Source organism: Apis mellifera, linkage group LG12, assembly GCF_003254395.2.
Source record: "Apis mellifera strain DH4 linkage group LG12, Amel_HAv3.1, whole genome shotgun sequence".
NCBI lineage: Eukaryota > Metazoa > Arthropoda > Insecta > Hymenoptera > Apidae > Apis > Apis mellifera.
The window spans coordinates 10,455,073-10,479,772 of NC_037649.1; the positions used below are offsets into that span (position 1 = coordinate 10,455,073).

A 24,700-nucleotide genomic window follows, 5' to 3' on the forward strand; every position below is an offset into this window, starting at 1 on the left:
GAGAATACCGGTGCTCGAAATCTACTTAACCTTTGCGCTGAAACTCGAGTACACCAGTGGAAATTAATCCTTAAATCGTATTGAAGTAATTGAATTAATCCTTATCAAAGTGAATTGGAACGCATCGTCAGAGGCTTAGGTTAGCCGATTCCAATTTTCAGACGCGCAAATCCGTTCGTGAAATGATAATTTTCATCCCGGTTTGCACGGTAGCCACTTTCGTTCCTTTAATGAAATAGAGATGAAGAATCTAAATAGAATCGGCCGCTTGGAAAGAAAATAAAAAACATTGTAATTGAAGGATTAAAGATTTGATTTTGATAAAAATAAAGTAAAGTTTCGTTTCGGTGTGGAAATCGAGATTTAAAAAAAAAAAGTTTAAAATCTCTTTCTTCTCGAATTTTTCCTATCATAATAATCGTATTTACGATGTTGTGAAAACACATGCGCCTCGTATAAAAATTTACCAGATAATAATATTGCGTTTAATCGAGAGAAGAGAAACGTAGAGAAGGGAAGAAGGGTATCGTTGCTTCAAAGTTGAAAAATAGCGAAAGCTGTTATCTAAACGACTGCCCACACTGCAACGTGGGAAGGGGTTATTTCAGATAACGGTGCTTATTTACCACTCTTCCCTTCCCTTTCCCTAAAAATCTCCATGTTCCACGCTATAAATTATTCTCGACAATAAAACAGCAGTTATCATATTTACGAGATTTTTCGCACCTATATATCAAAGATGATAAATTTATCTCTGTCGAATCCTTGTTCCTCACGAGCTAGGCTAATGCCCTAATTGTAACGAAAGAGAATATTCTATTAATCGAAACAACGATGGTTTCACGTTGGCATTAAGCCTCCAAGTAAAATATTCACCACGTGGTATCGAGCTCGTGGATAAGATAATTAAAAAGAAAGTGTCGATAATTTTTAAAGTAAAAGAATTTTTCGATTTATCAAAAGTTTACTTCAGCGAGTCTATCTCGATAGTTAGGAATCCTTTCTTCCTTCACCCTGTATATACACAGGAAAGCAGAGAATACATTAGTAGCGCACGATATTTCTCGTTTCCTTTACTGAACCGTTACGCAACCGTGTAATGAATCGGCTCGTTTCATCGATACCTTTTCAGATCAACCGACGTGCACGCCATTTTCATTAAAGCCTTTCTATCAATTTTACCCTCCGCTCTCTCTCTCTCTCTCTCTCCCTCTCTTTGCGATTCCCTTCCTTCTCGATTCTAATTTCGTCGATATATCTTCCCCGCGAGGAGTTCGCCTTCGATTTTTCTCCATCATTCAAATCGTTCCCTTCGAATTTACCACGATAATTGAAATTTTTCAAAATCGCATTTATACTTCGCTTTCGAAACTCCGACAATTTACGTATTCGCATATCGCAAAATTCCTCTCTCCTCCATCATTTGTCATCCCTCCTTTGTCAGAAAATTTAACAAGCCCGCAATACCACATTGCGGGTAAATTCCTCGCTTTTCCCCATATCCGGCTCGTAACAATCAATCTATCGGCGCGGGGATGGATCGAGCCGAGGTTGACTCCCTACGAGAGAAGTAAGAGAGAGAGAGAGAGAGAGAGGAATAGAGGAGGACGAAGGAGAAGGCGGGTTTATCGCTGGTAATCCGCGATTCGGTTCTCACCGAAATTTCCTGGAGCAGAAATATTCGTTGGGAATGGATAGCACGTCAGGGCACCCTGAGATAGCGGTCGGGAGGGAGGTGAATGGGCTTCTCTGTTCCTCTCCCTCCTCTTTCTCTCTCTCTTTCTCTCTCCCTTTCTCGGTCGATCCGGTCCAGGACACACACCGCCGGTTCTCCGAAATTCACGGATTCGTGAAACGTCCTGCTGACAAAACCACGAACAATTCTCAACTCTCTTTCCCCTCCCTCCCTCTCCGTCTGCCCATCTATCCTCCCGCTTTATCCCTTTGGAACTCGTGGAGGAGGACTCGTGGTGGCGGACTCGTAGTCGTTCAGGTAACTGCCGCGGGCGCATGCTTCTTTTTCCAAAAAGGATCGGCGGAAGGTGGTCGAACAGAGAGGCTGGACGGTTGGATGGCTGGCTGGCTGGCTGGCTGCTGGCTACACGAGCTCGCCCCCTCGAGCTATCTGAAATTCAACGAGGTCCACGTTAGAAGGCGCTTATGGCGGAGCAGCCATCGACTGGAATGGACTCCTCGAACCGTCCAATGTTCTATCGACTCTCGTACAGGCGAGATACATATACATATACATATATATATATACTTTTCTATTGGTTGTTTCGGATATATTTAACTAACCGGTATCTGTAGTATCTGAATATCCGTTTGAACGATTGTAATTAAAGTGAATATATGTATATGTACTCGTATATTTAGAATCGTGAAACGGGAAATAACGAAATCGCTTTCTTATTTCTTATTCTGGCGTTCAAAATCGATACGCGTATTTACTCTTCTCAGGATGAAAACGCTCAACTATTTTTATCTTTACAAGAAGTAAGAAAAAAGAAAGAGAGGAATTCGTTGCGAGCCGATCGCGATGCATCAGCATAATTCCTGGTACGGGATGGGATCCTCCCAGGTTTTTCCGTTTTAAAACGTGAAATCACGTCTTGCTCGCATGGGCGCACAAACGTTCCCACGAATTTGACGCGTCAGCGTTTCCGCCGGAAACGGAGCGAGGAGGGAGACTTTGAAGGGAAAGAAGGGAAAGAAGGTGGGATGAAAGGGACCGAATCAGAGGTAGGAAGGAGAGGCGGCGAGGGGTTGGAGGGCATTGTTTGAACTGCAAACGAGGAATATCGGCACGTCCCAGCTATACTACACCCTCCTCAGCTCGGATCCTCTCCCTCCTCCCTGTGAATCCCCGCCTATAATTGTCCCGTAAATTACAATAAGATGGAGGGCAAGGCGCGTAACAACTTGTCGCGAAAACTAATTAAAACGTATCGACCCGAGCTACGAACATTTTCCAACGGGCGGAGCTTCGTTATTATATCCCTGCCACCCCTCTCTTTATCGTGGGAGAGGAGGGGAGAAATAAAATCGTGATATTTATTAAACCGCCGAAACGGATTAAAGAAAAAGAAGAGAAAGGAGGGAGAAAAGGATTCGAAGACTTTCTCTCTCTTTCTCTTCCCTCTCTCGTCGTAATTGCTTTTCTAAATCAATTATATTACCGTTTATTGTGGCTAACATTCTGTTAAATTTCATATAAAAATGTAATATAATAGAAATATAAATTCTTTTAACGGAATATTATGCAGTTTCTTTCTTTCCGTGAAAGTAATTACTCGAGTTTAATTATTCGCTATCCGGTAATACGTTTCCACGAGAGACTCCATATCTCTCCCTTGGAAAAGGTTAATGGTAACCGTTTAACCGTTTCACCGCTCGCGAACGGTGAATTTGATATTTTATATTCGGGAGGAGAAAAGAGAGAGAGAAAAAAAATAAAAAAAAAAAAAGAGAATCTTTCGTTAGACGGTCGCACGCGACGACGATCGCCGCTGTGACGTTTCATTGAGAAAGGAAAGGCGCGGTTGCGATGAAACAACGCGAGGAAAAACGGAGGGAAAAAGGGCAGGGGTGGGTGACACCGCGCGTAATAAGCAAACAACGGCGTGGCTGGATAGCAGCCGCAGCCGAGCTAATTAAGTTTCGCTCTTTCGCGTATTATTTCTCATCCCCCCCGGCGGCGTCGCGACGCCAACGTGTGTCGGCCGCCGCCTTGGCCCCGTGCAACAAGTGCGATACGCGTGCAAACTTGCTCGTTTCCCCCCTATTTCCCCTCCCCCTGTATCCGCCAAAGTATCGCGCAACCAACTTTTCATATTCGAATTTTCTCCTCTGATACATGATTCTATTCATAATTTTTTAGACGAAAGACGCCGCCCAAGCTGCGGAGAAGATTTGCGGATCCGACGGGGTGACGTACGCCAACGAATGCGCGATGAAAGTGGCCTCTTGCACTTCCCAAGCGCTGATCACTGTCAACTACGTGGGCGATTGCGGTAAGTTTGAGACTTAATCGGATCGAGAAAGGATCGATCCGAAAGAGGCGTTTTCTTTCCAGAGCTTTGCGCGAGGGTCGAATGCGAGCACGGGGCTCACTGCATGGCCGGCGTGTGCGTGTGCCCCGACGAGTGTCCCGAGAGCGGCGGGGAGCCAGTGTGCGGCAGCGATGCCAAAACGTACCCGTCCGAGTGCGAATTGCAGAAGGCGGCCTGCGGCAGGGATCCCAAATTGCCAGTCTTGCACGTGATATTCTACGGCGATTGCGGCGAACGATTCGCCGTCGCGGCTCTCAGTAAGATTCTTCTTTTCTTCTCAATTTTCAATCGCGAGCAAAGATCCGATCTGGAAATTTCGCGATTTTTAACTCGTATTAACGTCGACGAGCCTGTTACCGAGCTCGTCCACGAGACATTAAACCTCCCCGGCAACAAACTCTCTAACGAAACTAACTATCTAACGACATCTTGCGTCTAACAGCTTTAACTACTTTAACCATCCCCTTAACCGCTTCTACTAATAGCCACGATGTCGACGCCTGCGGTCGTTCGATTGGCCACCACCGCGGTCGACGTGACCAGCACCCAGGTACGCGAAGCTTGCAAGAACATTAACTGCGACTTCGAGGCGACCTGCGAGCTCGGCCCGGACGATTATCCAAGGTGCAGCTGCAAGTTCGATTGCGCCTCGATATCCCAGGAAAATATGCGCCCTGTTTGCGGCAGCGATCTCAGGACCTATTCGTCCCTCTGCGCCATGAAAATGGAAGCTTGCCAGAGGCAGCAAGAGCTAAGACCCAGACCCCTAGATCTTTGCCAAGGTTCGCAAGAAAGCTTCGCCCTAATAATAATTCGATGTATCCTCCCTCTATTTTCCTCTCCCCGTAGACAAAATTTTCATTATTTCCGCAATTTTTAACCTCGTTGATATTAAAGTAACGCATTAATATTTGGATTAACTTTGGGATGGGACAGGATTGAGAAACTGGTGGGCGAAATATTCAAATACGTCTTCGTGCACGCAGGTATGGAAGTGAAACCTTGCAATGGCGATCCCCCGTTGGTCGACGCGGATGGAAAGGAGTACGATTGCGGTAACGGCCCGGAACGACGAGATTGCCCCAGCAACAGTTACTGCCATCAGACGACGCGATTGGCACGATGCTGTAGAAAAGGTAGAGGAAAATTCTTAGGGTATCGCTCTTTAAAAATATCTTGACGATTGATAATATTCTTTCGATTTATTGTAACGTGTTATCTCAAGTGTATCATAGATAGATATAGATAGAGTGAGATAATACGCGAGTCACGAATGGAAATTATTACCAATTATCTAGCCCAAGGAACCCAAGTCGTCAAGTGCTCGGATTCCTGGCATGGCTGCTGTCCGGATGGCAAGACAGCAGCGCGGGGACCCAACGGTGCAGGTTGCCCGAGTTTGTGCAATTGCAACAGGTTAGGCAGTGTTTCTGACACCTGCAATCCAGAGACCGGACAGTGCGAGTGCAAACCGGGCGTAGGCGGCCTGAAATGCGATAGATGCATGCCCGGTTACTGGGGTTTGCCTAAAATCAGCGAGGGCCATCAAGGATGCATACGTAAGCACACGTTTTGATGGATTATTATATCTCCATATTAAAGAGACAGAGAGAGAGAGACTGATCTATTATTGGAAATAAATTCTTTTTCACTCGATCGCTTCAGCGTGCGGCTGCTCCCTTTTCGGCTCCGTCAGGGAGGATTGCGAGCAAATGACTGGTCGTTGCGTCTGCAAACCGGACATCCAGGGTCAAAAATGTACCATTTGTACCGATCACAACAAGATATTAACGCTTACCGGTTGCTACTCAGGTATTACGAGCCTCTTTCTAATGAACCCTCCTCGACGGTTCGAGGATATATACATATACGTATCCTCGTCCCATTCCATCTGCCAAAATCACCTCGTATAAATCACGATAATGCGGGATCCAATAATTCGCATCGATCGGTTTAATGGGGTTCGTTCAATGTGCTTGCAGCCGACACGATACCGCCGATACCGACGTCTTGCAACGAGCTGGAATGCTATTCGGGCGGCCAATGTTCGGAGATCGGTGGCCCGCACTGCGTTTGTCCGTCGTCTTGTCCATCGGACATACCGTCCGTGCCGGTTTGCGGTAGTGACGGACAGACATACGACAACGAATGCGAGCTCAGGCTGTACGCTTGTCGCCACCAGGCGGACGTGGTCACGCAGGCCTTTGGCCACTGCAGAGGTGGGTTCACTGAACGTACGCCGTACAGGCCGCCTTATATTCTGCATTACTAAACTCCCCGTGCAACGGCCGAGAATATTCTCGGGCGAATATAATTGGATTCAACTGTCGGAACACGGGGATTCGATCGTCTTGTCTATGAATATTTCGTTCCCTTCGCTCGTACATGTGTAGCGTGGAATAAATAAGGAGAGAGGATTCTCTCTCTTTTTCCTTTCTTTTCTCTCGAAATTGTTCTCGAATTTTTTTGTAGATCGATCGATCTCGTAGTAAATATGTATAACAGTAAGGATAAATGTGTCTGTGTTTGCGATAATTAGAAGATGACGAATATACGTATATATACATATGTATAATATTTAAGAAGTTAGACGATAAATAAGGAAGAGCAGGTTTAAGTGATACGTCGTAACGATTTCGAGGGTTCGCAGAAATTTTAGAATTAACTTAATTAGGGACAAGCGTATTATATGGAATATACTGGAGCTTCAAGTAGGAGAACTAGGAGAACTAACATCTAACTCTTTGTGTATCCATTACGTGATAATAAACTTATCAACTTTCTACTAACATGTATACATATATGTTTATAATCCCTTTACACCCGAAACGTTTGCCGCTTGCTTTCTTTTTGCTAATTTTTTTTGTTTCCGTAATTAATCCTCCGCGGACGATCGATTTCTTTTCAAAGTGAAAAGAAGAAGAAGAAGAGGAAAGAGAAAAAAAAAATAAAAGAAACCGGAAGCATACCGGATTAAGAAGCGGTAAGAAGAAAGCAAAGCAAAGCGAGTTTAAATTTCACTCTTACAACCACCGTGGTGGAGTGGAATTATATTGGAAAGGTGGAGCTGGCTCGAACGAAATCACGGGATTGAAAGGTACGAAAGATCGAGGCTTGATACAGAATTCCTCTTTATCCCAGGAGCACGGTATCCCCGGTTCGTAGGTAAATTGTAAGAAAGTTGGTGACGTTAACTCGTGAAACTAAGCGCCAAAGGTGGATTTAACTAAATCACCGTCGAGCTCGAAGCGAGCTCTCCTCTCCGTCTTAAGTGGTCCCTGTGTGAGATATGCCCGTGCCTGGAACTTAGCATCGCAAGGAACGTAAAGGAACTGTAACGAAACGTCTTGAACCGGCCGTTAAGCGCAGTTCCGCCATCAAAATAAATTAGCCCGCGAGAGATCTAAAGCTTCCTCCCTCCCTCCAACCAACTTGGAACGAATGCGGTATCGACTGCTTTTTGATACCGTTGTCCGCCATAAATTCACCGTAGAAGGATTTCGCTCGGGTGTCGCGCTTCCCCGATAAATCTGTCCCGGGAACAATTCTCCTCTTTGCATGCCTCTGGCCACGAATTCCGCCAACTTCACGTGGACCAAGTAATTGGGAAGAAAGTTCCGCACTTTGGCTTCTTAAATCTTGGATTAGCTCGAAACTTTATTTTACTTTCCCTTTGTATCCTTTTCTTTCTTTCTTTCTTTCTTTCTTTTTCTAGAGAAACGTCTTTAAAAAGTTTACGCGCATTTATAACAAGCGAGCCAAATAAAAATAGTAAATATGACTCTTGTAACTCGTCGCACAACTTGTACATCTTCTTCCAAGTTCATTTCTCATTTTTTTAACTTTTAAAAATAAACTCTTCCCTCGTTCTTTCTTTTTTTTTAAATAGAGCGAGCCGTGTTCGTAATTTCGAAACCGAGAAATCGATCGAAATCGAGAAGCTTCTTTTCTTTTTCCTTTTCTTTTGCTCCTAAAAGCAAAATCATCATCAGAAATCGAACGAAAAAGTGTATAGCGGAATTCGAAATCGTCTCCAAGTTGGCGGCTCAAAGTCGATAAATTCTCGGGACGAGGCGGGAACGAGGAGAAGGTGGAAAAAAAACCGTCGTCCCCAGCTGTCGCTCCTCCGGACTATTCCGCGTTTCCACACTGACAAAGTTCGCGAAACGTCGGAATCTATTAAAGAATCCCCTCCCCCTAGTCTCCTCCCCGTAACCTCTCGCCCCTTATTTTCGATTGCTCAGCTCTCCTCCCCCCTCGTAGTCCTCCTCTTCGCTGAAAGTCAATCTCTTAAAAAGTTCTTCTTTCCCAGGACTCCTCGTCTCCTACGGAGAGTCAAACATAAATCAGATTACTCGGTGCACGCGAACCAATCCCCCTCTTCCCATCTCCTCCTCCTCTTCTTCCTCCGTTTCACGGGCAACGAGGCAACGCGCCCTTCTCCTCGAGAAGGAAGCGCAGGTATTCCGCGAATGGGGGATGAAACCGCGCGTGGTCGACGTCGATTTGGTAAATATCGCGATTTCTTCGAGGAAAGAGAGAGGGGAAAAGGAGAGAGAGGAGGATAGACGAAAGAGGAAGAATGGATATTTCGTTGGGTGATCGAGGAGGATCGCCACGAGACGATTAAACGTTGTAGAGGATGGAAGGTGAATTGGTACGTCATGATTTTGGCCTAGTTGTTTTGCAAGAAATCGATTATTTCTCTCAAGGATGGCGAGTCGCGATTCATTTCCTCTATCGACTCGAGAAACGAGAAGTTAAGTTGTCTCGCGCCAATTATATTATTAAGAATAAGAGAGAGAAAATATTTTCACGCCGAGGCAATCTCCTCCTCGTCTTCGATATTCAATTACGCGTAGCGAGGTCGTTCACCTTTGAACTCGTCGCCGATGCGCTTATTTTTCGTCGATCAACGTCGAGTCGTGGTGGATTCGATGGAAAAAAAAAAGAAAGAAGGAAAGAAAAAAAAAATTGGGGGAGAATGAAAACTAGACTCGTTCGACGCATCCTCCTCTCCAACTTCCCCTCTTATCCCAACTTCCAACTTCATCGAAATTCCACGCTTCGAACGGATAAATACGAGGCTAATCCCGCTCCCGGTTCTTCGCTGCTACTCTTTGTAAAATAAACGGGAATGGAATGAAATAATGGAACAGGGAAATGTCGATAAAGCCTCCCCCGGGGTCCGATGAAAAGGTTCCGAGGAGGACCGTCGGAAACCGGATCGGGAAAGAAATTCTCGCCAAGAACGTTCGTAAACGTCAACTCGCATTCCCCCGTCAGATTCTCTTCCCCGCCAATCGCCCAACTCTTAAATTGACTGAATCCATCCCCCTCTCGCAATTCTCAACCCCCTCCTCGATCGTTTCCTCCCTCGTATCCCTCGAGTGGAATATATTTTTATCGGGGACCAAAGAAGATAGAGAGAGAGAGAGAGAGGAAAAGTTTGTCTCGCAGTCGATAAAGGAGTTGATTTTATCGAGAGAAGTGTACCGAAGGGGGGTGTATAGGGCGGCGCGTAGAAAAGTCGAAAGGGGAAGGGGAGGAAGTGGAATGGAAAATGCACACAATGGAATAACAGGAAGCAAGGATACGATTGGAAAGTAATTAAAATCCTATCAATCTGTCTTCGATTCCTTCGTTTGTAGGGATTTGCCATCGTCGATGAAATTAGCTTTTCGATTTTCATCATTTTCAGAAGAATTCGCAATTTTCTCTACTTTTCCCCCACCGGGGAAACTCTCCTGTTGTGTATACATCGGTACGCGATTTGATCGGCTCGACGCTTCGATAGGATTCGAAATTTATCACGGAATTTAGCGGTCGGGAGGACCGTGTGTCGTGTCGTCGGGGCATGGTAATTAATTAGGTCGAAATGTAGCGAGGACAGTTGTCGCGGTTTTTAATTAATCTGCAGTTATTGATTCGGAAGAGAATTTAGGATGGGGGTTTAAATTACCGTACGGTGTGTTTCACGCCTTTCAATCAACGACGATCTGAAAAATATTCGACGAACGATTAAAGAGAAAAATTCGAGAAAATGAGAAAATTCGATTGCGTCTCTCTGAAAATATACATACGTTAATAAGCGTTACGTATTACGATTTCGCGAAATTATCGCAAATTATTGCATCCTCCACGGCAACAGAGAAATTGTGGAAAATTTTCAGACGATCCAATGGTGAACACGGACTTCCCCGTTAAAAGGTACACGGCGGTGCAGTACACCCAACCGGCGGCCGCCATTTCACCTTTATCGAAATCTACCAGGCATCTGTTGGTGCCGGAACCGGATCCACGCTATTTTTACACTCACAGGGCGCATCAAGAAACCATCACGATCGACAGGGATAATTTAAAGCACGGTAAAACTCGAGACCACATTTCCAATTTTATTCTCCTTATTCGCATCTATATAATTTAAATTTATGATCGTAAAAATTATATGTAATTCAATGAGAGAGAGGAATTTTATTCGACGAATTTCTATATCACTTTTATTATTATTATTATTATCCGTCAAACATCAATGTTCCGTTCTAACCTTTTGCGTTAACACGTAACACGGCTTCGTAATTTTCGTCGTTGCGAAATAATGCTTTCACCGCGACACAATTAACAGTTCGAAATAGGATAAATGCTACTGAATTTATATACGTTCCGCGGTTACACGCGGTGCTCTCGTCTGTCTACGTGCGTACGCGCGTACGTCTCTAAATCCTCTTGCTGGTTAACTCCGGATCCGCTCGACATCGGTAATCGGATCGATATCGTTCGTACGAGGAATATTTTCTTTTTTTTCCCTTTTTTTTTTTTTTTCCCCTCCTCGAGAGAAGCAACGGCAATTCGTAGACATCGATTCATCGGATAATTCTATTTCCAAGGAGTGGCAGCCGCGTACAGACCTACCCCGGCAACGATCCGCGTGGTCACCGCTTTGCTGGGAGATCTGTGTACCGACGACAAGGATTGCACCATCCCCAACAGCGAGTGCTCGAACGGGGGCTGCATTTGCTCCGAGGGATACGCGGAGACCAGCGACAGGCAGGAATGTTTCGGTAAATTCGATCCTCCCTTTTTTTCCCTTTTCTCGCTTATTACATACATATATGCATCTGAATCCCTTTCTCGCGAAACGTGGCTCGCGATTCTCTCTACTCAAGTAGAAGAGAAGTACGAAACGGGAGGAAGCGAGCAGCAGCAATTTTCTTCGAGTAAAAAACCGTTCTTCCGTATCAACTTTCGAAAAACGAGAACAAAGTGTCGTTGAAACTGGAGAAGAAAGAGAAGGAAAAGGGAGGGCTTTTTTTTCTTCTTTTTCTCTCGGGCGGAAACGACTCTCCTTTTCTTGCGCCCCTTTCCCCCCCCTCCTTTCAAACCAAGAAAAGAATCTAATTGACCCTATTTCCAGCTAATTACGTGCCCGTTACACCGACCGAGGAGTTCCGTGCCTGCCTGTCGTATCCGTGTCACGCGACATCGACCTGCATCGATCTGCCGAGCGCCACGTTCGTTTGCATCTGTCGGCCGAATTACACAGGCCGATTCTGCGAGGAGATGAACAAAAGGGATTACGAGGTGGCGTCGTTCGACGGTAAGAGCTACGTCAGGATGAACAGATTGAAGGCTTACCACAAGTTCAGCGTCGAGGTCGAGTTCAAGACGTACGCCGACAACGGGATTATACTTTACAACCAGCAGAAGAGCGACGGCACAGGGGATTTCGTCTCGTTAGCTATCGTCGACGGGTACCGTACTTGTGTTATCTCACGAATTAGTACACCAAACTTCACCACCAATACCATTAATTTCCATCTCGAACGATGCTTATTTCGGGGGTGAAAAATTTTATTATACTCTCTCACACAGGCACGTGCAGTTCAGATACAATTTGGGAAACGGGCCCGTGATCCTAACTTCCCCCGAAAGGGTCACAATGAAGACGTTCCACAGCGTGGCGGCGAAACGGTACCACAAGGACGGCGTTTTGATCTTCAACGACGGGGAGGACGTGGTCGGGCAGAGTCAAGGAATGTTGAAATCCTTGGATCTGAATCAAGACACGTTCGTCGGGAATATGCCCACCAATTACTCCAAGTAAGGGATCTCGAATAAAAATTCTTTCCTAGGGTTATAACAAACCTCGTTGAAAACGTTTGGACAGGGTTTACGAGAATATCGGGACCAATCACGGTTTCCTCGGTTGCATACGAAAGTTGAAGATCAATCGAATCCACGTGGATCTCCACGTGGGCCGCGACAAAGAGATCCTGGAGACGTATCGCGTGAAGGAGTGCGGGGAGAACGCGTGCGCCAATCTCCCTTGCCAGAACGGTGCCACCTGCCAGCCGATCTTCGAGGAGGACCTGTGCAACGGGCACGAGTGCAGGAGGATCCAGAAACGGGGCAAGGGGAGGAGCAAAAGCGGGATGAACATCGTGAGGTGCAAAGGGACTCATTGCACCCTGGTCGATCGTGAACGCAGGTCGAAGAAGAACGCGAGGAAACGTTGCGCCACGTCCAAGTGCGATTACGATTACGAGGTCGATTACGAGAACGGTTACGAGCATGGAAATTACGCGGTTGAGAAATACGAGCCGCCCAATTACAGATGCATCTGCCCGCCTCAGTTCACGGGTAGAAATTGCGAGGAGTCTCTGGATCCTTGCATAGGGGAGCCTTGTCAACACGGGGCCACTTGCGATATTCTCCCCCAGGGTGGTTACGTCTGCAAGTGCCCCCCGGGGAGGACCGGCGAACATTGCGAAATACGTAAGTGAAATTGTTAAATTATTGTTATTATTGTTATTGTTATTATTATTAATTTTCCTCACCTTTTATTACAAACGATCGGTGAATCGATGGATCTGATGGTACAGTGGATGCGGAGTTGACGGAACTGTTGATACCCGAAATGTCGGGGGACGGTTTCCTCGAGCTACCATGTTTGGAGGGCGTGGCGAAAGCGTTCTCTATCGAATTATGGTTCCTCACGCACGCCAGCGACGGTTTGCTACTTTACAATGGCCAGTTGAACAACGGGCGGGGTGATTTCATTAGTCTAAACTTGGTCCAAGCGAAACTCGAGTTCAGATTCAATCTTGGAAGTGGTATCGCCAATATTACTTCCCCGGACCCGGTTACTCTCGACACGTGGCATTGTGTTCGAATCAGCAGGCTGGGAAGAGAGGGTGTTCTCCAATTGGATGATGGAACGGTCGCGAGAGGTTTATCGGGAAGTCCATTAACGGAGCTGAACTTGGAAATGCCTCTTTACGTCGGCGGTCTTAAGTGAGTCGTGATAAACGAATTTTCTTTTCTTTTCTTTTCTTTTCTTCTTTTTTTTTTGAAATTTGAAGAAAATGTATTTTTGTTTTTTTTTTTATAAATTTTAGACATTGGCGAGAGATTCATCGATTGGCCGGCGCAAGGACCGGTTTGGTAGGGGCGATACAAAGATTGATGGTTAATGGGAAAACTTATCAGAATCTAGCCGTGAATGTTACACAGCATAACACGGAAATCTACGACGGCCTACCGTGTCCCAGCAACGAAAATCCTTGCCACAACGGCGGAGTGTGTCTACCTCTGTTGAACAGTTACCTGTGCAAGTGTGCTACCGGTTACAACGGCCTTCACTGCGAATTTTGTGAGTGCGCCAACAATTTTCTCCGCGAAATCAATCGTTGAAAATTCCTTTCTTTTTTTAATTCGAATTTTTCCAACAGTCATGGGCTACGACGTGTCGACGGAATTAACGGAGAGGCCGGTCCGTTTCAAGGGTGACAATTTCCTGCAATTCAGGCACCGAAACGGAAGAAGGTAAATCGAATCGATCGAAACTATCATGTCATATCGTTCGATTACGTTTCCATCAAAGTTTTCTATCTCGCATAATATCTCTCCTATAAAAAGTCACGTCACACTTGCATCACACCTTGTCAAGGTATTATTCCGAGATTAGGAGCACCAAAGTTAGGCTTTGTTCGACTATTAATAATTAGTTTCTTAATAAACTAGTAGAATTAATTAGATCCTTTTCTCTTCGATCATCACTAACCTTTTGATTGTGTAACACCGGCTAGTGTAACTAACTCGACTAATACTACCCTCGGCGAGTACTTTGAGGAGTTTTCCTACTCCGACTACGACTTGGAGGAGGATGTCGACTACGATTACGAGAGTTACGATTACACGGAGTAAGTTTCTACTGAAGAATTAGCTGTGATGTACTCGTTTGAGGGATATACGTATACACCTACGTTCTATGTGCCTGTAGTATCCGACCACTGTCTGTCTTCTTTCCTTTTTCTTTTTAATAAGAATGCCGATACCATCGCACCTTTTCTCGAAACCAAGCTTGACAGAGATGGGAAGGGAGGGATGGAGGGGTTATGTGATACTTTTTATCCCTATTTCTCTTTTCTTTCTTTCGTTTCTTTGAACACTGCTTGCTACGTTTTAAGTCCTTGCTATTCGGCACGTAGCTCGATGTTCGCTCCAGATGAACGTACACCTTGGAACAAAGGATAAACGATCGAACGATATTTTAGGCGAAAGGGTCAACAGTCGAATAAATTCGAGCTGAGATTGAGAACCACGCACCCGGATGGTCTGATTGCCTGGATCGGAAGAGGAAAAGTGGAGCATCTGATCCTGTCGTTGCACGGGGGCCAAGTGCTTCTCACGTACAAAAGCAAAAACGAGCAGATATCGCTGAGAAGCAGGGTTCGTATTTCTTTCGATTTTATATTCTTATTCCTTTTCTCTCTTTCGACGAAATGCCAAGAATTCTCGAATTTCGATTCAGGAACGGGTGGACGATGGCGTGTTCCATCAAATCAGAGCGTCGAGAAGGCGGAGAACGTCGATGATACAGGTGGACGACTCGGCTCCTGTCAAAGTGTCCACAGAGATGACGTTGCTAACGACGAACGGCAAGCTTTTCGTGGGCGGGAAGCCAGGCCATCGCGGAATCAAAGGGTGCGTGTCGGACTTCGTCGTGGACAAACGCCGTCTTCAACTTGGCAGGCGAAGGATCGAGTATTGTCACGACAACGATGTATGATAACGAATCCCGGAAACGACGATTGTCAACGTGACGTCGCCTCTGGCCACGCTTGTCGAGTGGACGACCCTCTTGTCCTCGACGAGTTAACACCAAGCCTGAAAAAACACGAGACAAAGACGGACGCGGGAGTGAGCGTTGGTGGTGTTCGTTTCTGGGTAAACGAGAGGGACGAGGATTGTAACGAAATGTAAAGAAGGAAGGAAGGAAGGAAGGAAGGAAGTGAATTTCCTTGGAGGAAAAGCCAGATCTTACCTATCCACGTGGATCCAATAACGTAGCGAGCTAATAATAATTATTTATTTTTTCGTTATAGTCGTAGAAAGAGGAGATTATCCCGAGTTTCTAGAAGCTAAAGAAGAATTAAGAGGAACGACCAGGGAAGAAACGAAAGGGTATAAAGAGGAGTAAAGAAAAAAAAAAAGAGGTTCTCATCTAAGGACAATAATATATTTTTAAGGTGACGAGATTAAAAATATACATATGGATATACACACACATATATATATGTGTGCGTATGTATAAAATTTAACGCGTATACGTATATAAACGGGGTGGGGAAGAGAAGAATGATTGTGGAACTCGGTTGACTCGGGCGACGGAAGAAGAAACAGTGGGGTAAGGGTAGGTTTCCGGGCGTGAAAGGGATATGAAAGTTATACGTTTAGACGTTTTATTCTGTAAGTTGAAATATATCGAAGCACCTATAAATGTTTTACGATGCCAAGACTGATTAATGAAAAAAATTAAAAGAAGAAGAAGAAGAAGAAGGAAACGAAATAGCGGGAGTTAAAGGAGAAAAAAAATATATAGTTAAAAGAGAAGAAAAAAAAAAACAAAGGAAAAAAAAAAGAAAAAACAAAGCGATAAATCGGTGTTATGTTTGAGTGTTTCGGTAGAGAGATTTAAAATGATCGTGCATTATCAGAATATAGAAGAATGTATTTTAATGGACTTGTTGATTTACGCCAGTGTAGAGAAAAAAAAATAAAAACGAGGAAAATAAGTAAGAAAAAAGAAAAAAAAAGGAAAAAAAACAAATGAAAAACGAAGAAAAAGAAGAAGACGAACGAATATGATATATATATATATATTCACATGTATACACACTTGCGTACACGGAAACACACGTAACACGCATTAAATTATACGAACGCGCCGTACAACGTTGTTTCTAGGCAGGCAAGGCTTTTTACAAATGCGCAAAAGAATAGATATATATATATATTATTATGATTACTATATATATATATATATATATATATATATATATATATATATATATATATAATACTATTGCAAATTACATTCCATTTAATGGACACCAATGCGACGAAAATTTTTAGATAGATACCAATGGAATGAATATGTGGATCGTGATCAATGTCTGGTTAAATCGGAATATTATAAAGAATGAATCGAGCTCATCTCGCTCGAAGACACTCCATTTCCGTTCGACAATCATCGACACACGCGCACGAGAAAAATAGTTTCTCCCCCTCCCTCCCCCTCCTCGAGCAACTTTCTAAAATGCTTACGAACCAATAAATCGTCTAGGATCGATTATTATCGTATCGACGCTCGAATCTTCGAGTCGAGTTCCTTCGTCCACGATTCGAACGATCGATAGTTTATCCTCGAAATTGATTCCAATCGATTGATTAAAACCATGGTTAAAACGATTCCAACTCCTCGAAAATATAATAAAATTGAAGATTGAAGAATTGATAATAATACGTGCGATAACGTGTATGTGTGCGTGCGTGTATATCTTTGCATGTGTGTGTGTGTGAGTGTGTGTATATATGATCGAAGAACGATCAACGAGAAGGAGTGTCTGAATGAAAGCGCGACGTATGGCTGGCCGATGATTTACCGTGATCGGGATCTGTCTGTCACACCACTACTTGTAAATATGATATAATATACGCCGATTACGTACGAGTTGATATATATATATATATATACACACACGTGTCGCTATCGCGGGTAGCGCGAAGAAGCCGGTCGCGCATAGCGCGCATAATAAGTCGGACCTAAATGAGAACAAATCTAACAAGGGCGACCTAAATATTAATAATAGCGAGTAATAGCCGTAATAACGATTCATCGAATCGAGCCTTTTACGAAGAAGAATTTTCCCTTTCCCCTCCCCTCCCCCCTTTCTTTTCCTTCGTTTCTTTCTATTCGTCGCTCGAACGAAAACGAAACCATCGCCTATATTCCACAATACCATCTATTCAGTTTAACGCGTTCTTCCCCTTCCCCCTTCCTCTCCCTCCCTCCTATCCCAGCCCAGTTAATTAAACGATCTCGACGCCGAACGACGTCGAGCAGAGGAGCCTAAGTTTTTTCTTTATTTCTTTTTCGTTTAATCGTTAATGGCGACTGCCGATTTGTCGCGGAAAGAGACGCTATCGAAGATTCTTTCGCTCGTCTCGTCGAACGTTTCCAGCGCCTCTGTTTAACCGAATCGAATAATAATCGAAAGTTTTCGTTTCATCAATGGGCGAAACGATTATTGAAATAACGAGGAACGTCGAGGATGAGATACATGTACATGTACATGTATATGTATATTCTAACTTTTAAGGTTCTTTTTTCTCTCTCTCTTTCTTTCTCTCTCTCTCTCTCTCTCTCTCTCTTCTTCTTTTTTTCGAATGCACACGTTTTAACGCGAGATATGTATAATTTTTAGAATCTAAGCGCGAGATATATAAAAATACATATCTTTGAGACATGGATAAGTTTATACATTTATAATATTCGTCGCGTACCAATCTCGACGTTTAAATCGACGTGTAAATAATGATAATGATAATAATAATGATAATGATAATGATAATTATAATAACAATAATAATAACAACAACAACAACAACAACAACAATAATAATAATAATAATAATAATAATAATAATAATCACAGTTTCTGTCTGGGAATGTTCGACGTTTAAAAAGTAATCGACGTACGGTAACTAAACTAAGTTCTAAGAGGAAAACGAGCGTTCGATCGACCAAAAAACTTTTTCGCTTAATCATTTTATCAAAGATAACTCGTTTCCGGCACGAATCGTCGGGTGATTTTAAACATATCTATTTTATTGTGTTCGTTCGTTCGTTCAAGAAATAATAAAGACGCTTATACAATTTTTATAAAACGAGCCGTTTTTTCCGAAATAATAATAATAATAATAATAATAATAATAATAATAATAATAATAATAATAATAATCGTTATGAACGTCTCTGAAAGCAATCGTATACCATTTTTCATATATGTTGCGCGGGAAAAGAAAAAAAGAAAAAAAAAAAATTTGAAAATGAAAAGCGGTACTCTCGTTCTCTTCGTATAATTAAGCCTTTGAATAATAATCGGGCAAATTGTTCCTCGTTAGCGAGAATTGAATTGAATGATCGCGAGCAATATCGTCACATATCCCTCCCCCTCCACCCTCCCTCCCTCCCTCACCTCTCTCTTTCTCGAAAATGTGATTCTTTGTATTCTTCCAATGAATATCGCTGTTTAACATATCGAAACGAATTTGTGGCCAGTAATATCTCCTTTTCCGGGAGAATGGAAAGGAAAAAGATAAAAAGAGAAAGAAGAAGAAGAAGAAGAAATACGTTTCATTGTAAAGGATAGGTTCAGCTTGTATCATACGATTTTTGCTCATATCGAGAATGAAGAGAAATCTATTTCGAACGTCGACGTTGCTTTCACGAATATACTGCGTTTTTATATATACATATATTTAAAAAAAGAAGAAGAAGAAGAAGAAGAAGGAAGAGGAGAAGAAGAAGAAGAAGAAAAAAATTAGATTTGAAACTTATTATTACAATTATATTTCTATCGAATGTATTTCAATTTGTAAGGGTTAAGAAAATGAAATTCGTAGATTTCGTTTATATATTATACGTATATGTAAGTTGATTATTAAATTTTCGACTATATTTTAAGTTTTTTGCTACATCGAAGAGGAAAGGCGAAAAGAAGAGAATTCTAAAATTTTTAAAAATCTTAATTTTATATTATATAAATATATATATATTCTTATTGTCGATCGCAATTGTTAAACCGGGTTTCCTTTGCGGTTAATATAAATTGAGACTAAACTGGAATCCGAATGTGTCCCGAATATTAAAATTTAAATATGTTATCGTAAAAAACAAAAGGAAAAAAAAAAAAAAAAAAAAAAAGAACTGGGATGTACAATGTGTAATCGACGAAAACGGTACAAAAATAAAGATATCACATCTGAATCGCTTTGAAAAATCGTTGGTCGAAATTTCACGAAACGCTTGCGTGTTTTTTTCTAAACGAAAGGGAATCGTTGCGCAAAGCAGAGTAGCGAAGGAAAAATTTCAATCCATATGCCTGAGAATCAACTGCCAACCTATATAAAATAGAGATCGCCGGATCGATGTTTTTCCCTCTAAAAGCTTCCCTTTATTCCCGAGAAAATTATCATCGTTGTAAAATCTTTGAAAAAAGCGAAAGAAATCCTCCTCGAGGATCGATAAGGGAGAATAAATCGATTTCTTGTTCCCGATTGTAAATGCGTTCATAAAAAACGTTCAGAGTCGTTTATTTCTCATTCGAACAACACCCATCGCGACAGGGCGATCGTCTTAATCAGTTTTTTTTTTACTTTGATACCGTCTTTACTGCGACCATTCGCCGTTCGCTGACCTAAAGTATTTGTGAGCTATACTGTATAACAAAGAGTACGCGTTGTAAAGTGACTGTATATACAAATATAAATTATGCGATTATATTGAGCGTATAATCTTTTTCTCTTATATTCATCTCATATATCCTTTTCGTTGCCGTTAATCGATTACTTTTCTTTGTACGATTCTTTAAACGATATCTGACAATCCCGTAGCGTGTTCGAATTACGCATAGGCGATATATATGGTACAGACAAGGACGGTAGATATCGAAAGAAGGACAGAGATAGGATAAAAATACTGCTTTCAGCGCCATCTTCAGAGTGCCGCAAATGAAACTCAGGAAGGAAGGACAGAAAATAGAAAGACAAGGATAGAGATAGGATAAGAACTGACTATCAACGCCATCTTTCCAATATGAGAGGAAACTTTTCGAGGAACAAGTTCGAAGAGAATTCGAGAGATGGCGTTGACGGTCTATTCTCGGTCGATTCGGTTTTATCCTATGCTCTTTAGCTTCGAAGTGTCTTCGGTATTCGAGAGATGGCGCTCCCGATCAGTTCTTATTCTATCTCTATCCTTCTTCTATTATTTTCCGTCCTTCCTCCGTGAGTTTCATTTGCGGCACACTGAAGATGGCGCTGAAAACAGTATTTTTTAAATCTATCTGTCTTTCTCTCAATATTCGTTGTCCTTGTTCTATATTTGTCCCTACGCAATAGCGGACGAGGTGCGGGATGTTCAATTAGTCAAACGATAAGATGTACTCGCGTTTCCCGAGTATGGAATAAAAGAGTGCATTGTAGAAAAACAGTGCATCGATTTTACTCTTATTTTATTCTTTATACGTACGATATACAAAATATAATTTGTTTACATTTATATTACATTACAGGAATTAGACATAGGAAAAGAAGAACGTACACGTAATATTAATTACTTCGTAAATATTACATATATTGTTATCTCGTGCATTATCTATTGCACTATTACAATCGAAAAACTATATTTATAACTACATTATTGTATTCGTAAAACTTTTTTTTTTTATTTAAACGTAAAACTTACTTCTACCACGCGACCATACAATCAATTACCCAACGAGCTCTCACAACGTACAAACGTTTCTTTCATTTTTACTTCATGGTATAAATACAAATTATAGGTGAAATCGTCACAATCCATTCATTTTGTACACGCTCGTATTCATAGTCGCGTTATTGCAATATTCGATAAAGTTATAAAAGTTGGCCAAGTTTCTTATATTGCACCTCATATCGGGCATTTGCGATAACGTAATCGATCTTGCCTGCAGCTCAACGAAATCGTTTTTACTTCCTTTTATGCTTCCCGATCTTACGTTTCTGTACTTTCTCGCGGTGATCTTTAGACAAGGATCGGAACGACAAACTTTCAACCAGCGGCGCGACACCTGTGCAGCGCGCAGAAGCGATTCAGGGTCGAGTTTTCGCAATATTAACTGCGATATCTCCAATGGAAGTTCGGAAATAAAGTCAATTTTCAACTTCGCACGATGGGAAGGCCGAATCGTTCGTAGAAACGATCTGAAGAGCTTCATGCTCGCTTCAAGCCCAACGAATAAAAACTGCGAAACGTGCGCAACTTCAGCCCGAATATATGCCGCTCCCATTGATACCGTTCCGACTGGTTTTGTTGTAGTTTAATGTAAATGCATTCATGCATTTAAAGATAAATATTATCGCATGTTTCTAATTATATATGCAAAAATAACACATCTATGAATTACAATATGTACTAGCTGTTCAGTTTTATATTACCTTCCCTGTTTATAATATTAAATTACGTATTAATATTTATAATATATATATATATATATATATATATATATACTTTCGTTATATAACCGAATTATATTATGCGTATATCATTACTTCCTTCTGTCTATACTCGATATACTCGCACTAATATTTATAAATAAATATTATATGATGCGTTATTAATTTTAATAAAAACGATAGCGCGGTTATTCATTAAAACGACCGTTTTTAATGAGCTCGAAATACCAAATCTTACCGTGATTTTACAAATAAACTCTGTCCAAAGAGGGTTATAGGCAAATAAGGCAGAGTTATCTAATGGATTTCTCGACAAATTTGAGAAAAAAAAAAGAAAATAATGGAAGGAAGAATCGGCAAGGTTGGTTTAAAATTCGAGAGTAAAGAAAAAAATAAAAAAGAAAAATTGAAACAAAAAGTGACGCAACCGTACGATTTGTTGGAACTCGATTTTTGATTCGGTTACGATTGACTGGTTAATCGATATTTCCGCAATCGGGACAGGGTTTTCGTCAATCGTTCGTTCTGCCGCGTCAACATCTCGATCTTCTCGCGGTTCGAGATCAATTGCTGCGTCATATCCGCGACAGGGTCGTCCTCCGGTTTTAAAACTGTCCCATCCTCGATCGAATCCCCGTTTTCGTCCCGTTTCTTCCCCGACAAAAATGCCACCTCTCGTCGAAGTTTCTCCACTTTTCCCTCGTATTCTTCCTTTAACTGAAAGAAAAAAGAAAAGAAAGAAGAAGAAATATTTAACGAGTAAAAGTTAGTTATTTTATAGGACAGATTTATGACCAAGTTTATTTATAAAACTTGTTATTTTAATCAAGTAATTTCATTTTATTATTTTATTTTAACGAGTCGAGCGTGAATAAGTCGTCAAGGGAATTATGATATTTATAAGATTTTAAAGCTCGTTTTTCTTTATTTTCTTCCTTTTCTTTTTTTTTTTTTTGTTTTTGGATTATATAAAGTCTTGCACTTTCTTCCTTTTTCAATGATTATTTCCAAATTACTTGAAGAAGAATTAGATACGAGGAGAAATTAAATTATCCTCGAGTATATATTCATATATAGTTTTTAACGAAATCATTAGGAAATTATCTGAAAAGATATATATATTTTCAATGAGACGTGATAGGGCGAAATTGGCAATTAACCGAGGTCGTAAATTCTACCCAACTAGTATAAGTTGATTTAAGCGAGCAGCAAATTAATTCACGGGAGTTTGGTCGTCTATGTAGACGATGTGCACGGTGTATATAGCGAGCTGACAGCGGCTTAAACAGCGAGCAATTTCTATCGTCTGGTGTATCATTAACGGATCGCGCATAGACCGAGCTAGATAACACCGTTAATTAATAATCGAGCAGCCGGTAAAAATGGCCGGAAACGGATCAATCTTGCCTCTGTAATTAACCGTCCCCCCGATACAGTGGCACGAATCCATCGAATTTTCCTCAAGGTGAACCTCTTTTTCCACCTTATGTAATTACGACGCGATAATATTTTTACAATTATCGAAATAGTGGAATTTTATCGCGGGGAACTGATAAATAATTTGACCGAAAATGTGCAACATATGTATTTCCATGCACGAAGCAGACGTCGGGCGTCAACTTGGTTGGAAACGTAATTAAAAATTTCGATTAAAGTTACTTGGAGTTACAATTCGTTTATTAAAATGCTCGTATTATTCGGTATAACCTCGATCGTGCAATTATCCGCGATTATCATCAACCGTTTTTACTTCGATAAATTATCGAAGTAACTTCGGCTATTAAATTTCACCCATCAAAGTTTACCTTTATGACCGCTACATCCGCTCTGCACATCCCATTTTGTTAAAATGTATGGATATCGCGTATGCAAAATCCGACTTTGAGAATTTTGCCCAAAAATGAAAGAGGAATTTTGTATTTTCGCGCCGAAGTCAATAATTTCGTAGGAGAAGAACGAAGAAACAATATCTCGAATTTTCCTTTCCTCCTCTTTCATCTTCGCCGTATATCTTTTACGATTCGAACGAGGAAAAATCGTAATCGAAACGAAAATCGCACTTACACGATCGTTCTCCTTTCTCGATTCGTCGAGAAGAGTTCGCGTGTTTCGTTCACTGTCGAGGCGCGCATCACGGATGTCGTCGATTTCCTTTCCAAGTCCGATCACGGTCTTCTCCAACTCGAATTTGCTCTCGGCCAGCGCAACCGCCTGACTTTGCAAAATCTTATTTTCACCAGCTGCAATGAAACGTTGCTCGAAAATAACACTATTCCCGACTCTTCTTCTATCCCTCCCTTCTTTCGCTTGTCAAATTTCGTTGGAAAATCCCCGTGGCGCGGAGCAAACGAACGGAGCGTCTCCCCCTCCTCTTTCTCTCTCTTTGTCTCTCTCGGTGCACACTTTCTCTCCCGCTTTTTCTTTCTCTCTTTTCTCTCTCTCTTCTTTTTTTATATATACTTACCGAGCATCGACATCTGTCTACGAATATCTCCTAGGGTTTCTTTCAACGTCTCGTTTTGTCGCTTCAACACGTCGTTCCCTCGTCTTTCCTCTTCGAGCTCTTTCCGAGCTGTGAAAATCAACGCGTCGATAAAAAGAAATGCCCTTCTTGTTCTTACATCTTATTATTTTAATTACAAACGATTATGGAAATGCAGAACGTTCGATGAGACAAGATTTAATGCGCGAGTGATGAAATTTGTGCGTTCGTTAAAATTTTTTGCGATCTCGTTTGATTTAAAAGTGCATCGAAAGAGGGATAGGCGTGAGTTTGAAATTAAAATTAGAACCTCTGCGTGGTGATGAACAGCGTGCTTTTATTTCTGATACCAAAGAAGTATAAAAGGAAAGTCTGCACACCATTTTTATTACTCGCTTCCTGCGATAATAACAGATGTTTGTGAATGAAAAAAGACGATGGTCTGGGTAAATTCTCTTTTATCATCTTAGTAAACGCGTGTGGGTATCTCGATCCATTCTATTGCTATTTCGCAGAGCATTCGTTCATATAGAATATATAAATATATAAATAGCATTATAGCGAATATATAATAGTTCACCTGGTTGGACGAAAGAAAGATTTC

The 24,700-nt window shown here is 41.9% G+C and overlaps 2 protein-coding genes across 12 annotated transcripts in view; one reads left to right on the top strand and one right to left on the bottom strand.

The window, feature by feature from the left end:
- Positions 1-19,901, top strand: part of LOC408393 (agrin) — a 336,061-nt gene extending 316,160 nt beyond the window's left edge. For 5 of the 11 annotated variants that reach the window (XM_026444279.1, XM_026444280.1, XM_006566911.3 and 2 more), the window contains 18 exons: positions 3,881-4,013; positions 4,076-4,309; positions 4,538-4,834; positions 5,039-5,188; positions 5,351-5,611; positions 5,718-5,864; positions 6,035-6,271; positions 10,226-10,420; positions 10,940-11,113; positions 11,467-11,803; positions 11,925-12,152; positions 12,220-12,827; positions 12,935-13,346; positions 13,451-13,704; positions 13,784-13,877; positions 14,141-14,254; positions 14,609-14,783; positions 14,866-19,899. In XM_026444279.1, the coding sequence (XP_026300064.1) occupies positions 3,881-4,013; positions 4,076-4,309; positions 4,538-4,834; positions 5,039-5,188; positions 5,351-5,611; positions 5,718-5,864; positions 6,035-6,271; positions 10,226-10,420; positions 10,940-11,113; positions 11,467-11,803; positions 11,925-12,152; positions 12,220-12,827; positions 12,935-13,346; positions 13,451-13,704; positions 13,784-13,877; positions 14,141-14,254; positions 14,609-14,783; positions 14,866-15,123 (4,308 nt within the window). In that variant the 3' untranslated portion in view covers positions 15,124-19,899. Of the gene's footprint in view, positions 1-3,880; positions 4,014-4,075; positions 4,310-4,537; positions 4,835-5,038; positions 5,189-5,350; positions 5,612-5,717; positions 5,865-6,034; positions 6,272-10,225; positions 10,421-10,939; positions 11,114-11,466; positions 11,804-11,924; positions 12,153-12,219; positions 12,828-12,934; positions 13,347-13,450; positions 13,705-13,783; positions 13,878-14,140; positions 14,255-14,608; positions 14,784-14,865 lie in introns of all 11 variants that reach the window. The other 6 variants (XM_006566907.3, XM_006566908.3, XM_006566909.3 and 3 more) reach the window with 3 other exon arrangements.
- A 2,018-nt stretch (positions 19,902-21,919) lies between these two features.
- The window catches only part of LOC410393 (alkaline phosphatase), a 195,379-nt gene continuing 192,598 nt past the window's right edge, over positions 21,920-24,700 (bottom strand). Inside the window, exon 8 of the mRNA XM_006566892.3 lies at positions 21,920-22,331. Within this exon, the coding sequence (XP_006566955.2) occupies positions 21,982-22,331 (350 nt within the window). The 3' untranslated portion in view covers positions 21,920-21,981. The remainder of the gene's footprint in view (positions 22,332-24,700) is intronic.